Here is a 2,910-nt window from a genome sequence, read left to right on the forward strand (position 1 = left end):
TGCAATCTTATTGAAAACAAATTCAAAGGAAGACTTCAGGTCCTCAGCCTGCACGTTGATGCGTCCAAGTGTTTCGACATCATACTGATGACTGAGTTCGACTAAGATAGACTGTTCTCTCCCAGGAGACAGGCGAAGGTGATATTCACTCCTCAGGTGATTTGGAGAGAACTCCAAGTCATAAGAGCCAGAAATGTCGATCTCATAGTGTGGGCAAATAAGTGTCGAGTGGATGTTCAAATCACGCCGACCATTGTTGTTGGCATAGGATACCACTTCATTTGCGTTCCATGTGGCAGGGCCATGAACAAGCTTAGCGTTGTTTTCCATGCGTCCCTTTGAAAGGACGATGTCCTGGTTATACTCTAGTGCCATTTCAGGGTACTGTGATGGAGAGACGTCAAAGACAATAGTGTACTTGTAGAGGTCCTCTGTGATTTCCTTCTTGAGAAGGGCAGAATGGTGAACTGTCTGTTTGGCCTTTTTCATAATTCTGTACTCTGCATCCACCTTGGATGAAAGGAAGTTCTCACCATAACCAAACTCACTCTTGATTAATGTGTCAATGATCGGTGTTTTCAGATCAACGTTCATGGCAACAGAGTTACTTTCGCCCTCAAACGATGCTGTAAAAGAAAGTAGTCAGATTTCAACATCCATGAAATAATATCCCATAGACTGATTTCACTTTGATTCGTCAAACCTTATTCATACATCAGTAGATTTTATTTTATTTTAAACGTAGACCTTACCGTGTACAGTGATGGGAGATGCAGTCAGCTCTGAGACAGTAACATCCGCAACATATTTAGCAGCTTCTGCGTTGGCCTGGAAGTTCCCTTGTATATTCAATACTTGACCAGCAGGGGAAGTGAGAATGAAGGATGGCACAATTGTCTTGACTGTTTTTCCGCTTGTACGTAGACCAGTCTCCAGCATGTATTGTTGGTTGCCATCAACGAGGAGTTCCAGTTTAGTGTTCTTGTTATTCTTCTGCCAGAGATATTCGCCCTTGCCTTGAACTGATTTAAATGGTGTGTACAGGTCAAAGCTGATTGCTTTAGCAGCCTTAGTAATAGTAAGCAAGACTTTACGATCTGTTTGGGATCCTGGGGTATCAAACAAGAAAACAAACTGATCATCCTCATGAGTGTAGCGCAGGACATATCCAGTCTGAGTGTTTGTCTTCTTGAAATGAACACTTGTTGCAAAAGGTCCTGTGAAGGGGAAGCTTGGGCCATATTCTGAGCTTGGAGCATAGCTGTATTCACCACACAAGGCAATGCCAGTGACTCCACTAGTGCAGCTCTCTTCTTGGATGAGGTTTGCAACATCTTTTCGGATCTCTTGATCATCTTCCAGATAGAAGAACTCGGTCTTGACATTGATAACTTCCATCTTGTCCTTAGGTGTGTTGAAGGCAACGTCGACTAGTTTACCGCCGTTGATTTGAAGCTTGCCATCGAGGAATGTGGAGGTGTGAAGATTGGAAGACATCTTGAGCCCAGTGCGAGACACATGGGCATCGACAAGCATAGTGCCATCAATTTGAACTGCGGCAGAAGGATGGAGGTGTCCTTCGATGTTTATATTCTTAAGACTACGAGCCTTGAAGTTTCCATTCATCTTGAGTCCAAGGGTAGCTGTTCCCTTTGCAGTGAGGGTCACAGGTAAACCAGTTACAGTGGGAATGGTGTGATGAGTGTCTATTAGCTGGTAAGATTTTGTGTAATCTACATCTCCCTGGCGTGCCAGATTCATCAAGAATTCCAGTGGGTTAGAAGCACCGGATGTTTGAATGAGGTTTTCAAGTCCAAAGAAGTGGTGGTAATGAAGTTCATTGCCAAAGACTCGGAGATAGTAGGATCCCTCCGGTTCATCAGTCATCTGGTCAAGGAAGCCTTCCAGGGTGGTGGCATCAGCATCGTTGTTCTGTCGCATATTCCTCAGAATGGTTTCAATGGTTTCCTCAGGATAATATCCTCTAGGACCAAAGAAGCGTTCAATATAAGCTTCAAAACCTTCAATTCTGCCACCAACCTCAAAGAAGTTGATAGACTGTCCAAAGAGGTCGAGAGTGAGGTTAAGCATTGCAGAACGTGGCAGGTAGGACTTGCTGGAGAAGATAATATTGCTTTCAACTGTGGCACCAGTGTTGATTTCATTCATAAAGAAAGAGGATTCATAGTTGCGAGAAAACTTGAGGGCTTCCGTACTGAACTTTTTCTGCAGAAGTTCCTCGCCAATCATTTGACGAGCCCACTGTTTTTCTGGAGCAGCTGATTCCTGCATGTTGGTCATATGAGTCCAGATAAAGGAGCCCACCTGGTTGACACCTTCTGAAGTGAGACGGTCCTTGATGGTGTTGATGAGCTCTGGAGTGGGACAGGTCATGAGAGCAAGGTAGGCAGCAATGCGAACCTCTGTGTCCTGAATTTCATCTTGGAAAGCAGCCAAAAGGTGAGATCGGTCATATTCACATGGAGTGTGCCTCCATGCCTCTATAGCAGCCACTCGCACTTCCATGTCATTATCTTCAGTATAGCACCGTCTTAAGACGGAGTTGGCATTAACCCATCGACCAGCATTGCCAAGTGCCTTGAGAGCAACAAGTACCCTGACTTTCTCTTCTTCATTCACTGTGCGACAGCCAGATCCAAGTTGTGTTTCAATTCGACGAATAACTTGCTGTACACTGGAATCGGCACCACAGTCTTCACTGATTTTGCAGAAGGTGTTGATGAGAGCAGAAGTTCCCAACATTGCATTTTGGCTTGGGTTGTTCTCGAGTAAAGGCTGTAAAAGTGTTAGATAATGTGTAGGTAAGGTGGTAAAAATTATTTTCAATAAATCATACCTTCCAAAATTGTGAATAAATATCATGAGTATGTATCAACAATATTAATAATG

General features: G+C 43.8%; 1 protein-coding gene across 1 annotated transcript in view; it reads right to left on the reverse strand.

Moving 5' to 3' along the window:
* Nucleotides 1-99: 99 nt before the first annotated feature.
* The window catches only part of LOC119585896 (apolipophorins-like), a 5,557-nt gene continuing 2,746 nt past the window's right edge, over nt 100-2,910 (reverse strand). Inside the window, 3 exon segments of the mRNA XM_037934621.1 lie at nt 100-317; nt 319-626; nt 753-2,796. Of these exon segments, the coding sequence (XP_037790549.1) occupies nt 237-317; nt 319-626; nt 753-2,796 (2,433 nt within the window). The 3' untranslated portion in view covers nt 100-236.

The sequence above is a fragment of the Penaeus monodon genome, chromosome 20 (assembly GCF_015228065.2).
Source record: "Penaeus monodon isolate SGIC_2016 chromosome 20, NSTDA_Pmon_1, whole genome shotgun sequence".
NCBI classification, from domain to species: Eukaryota; Metazoa; Arthropoda; class Malacostraca; order Decapoda; family Penaeidae; genus Penaeus; species Penaeus monodon.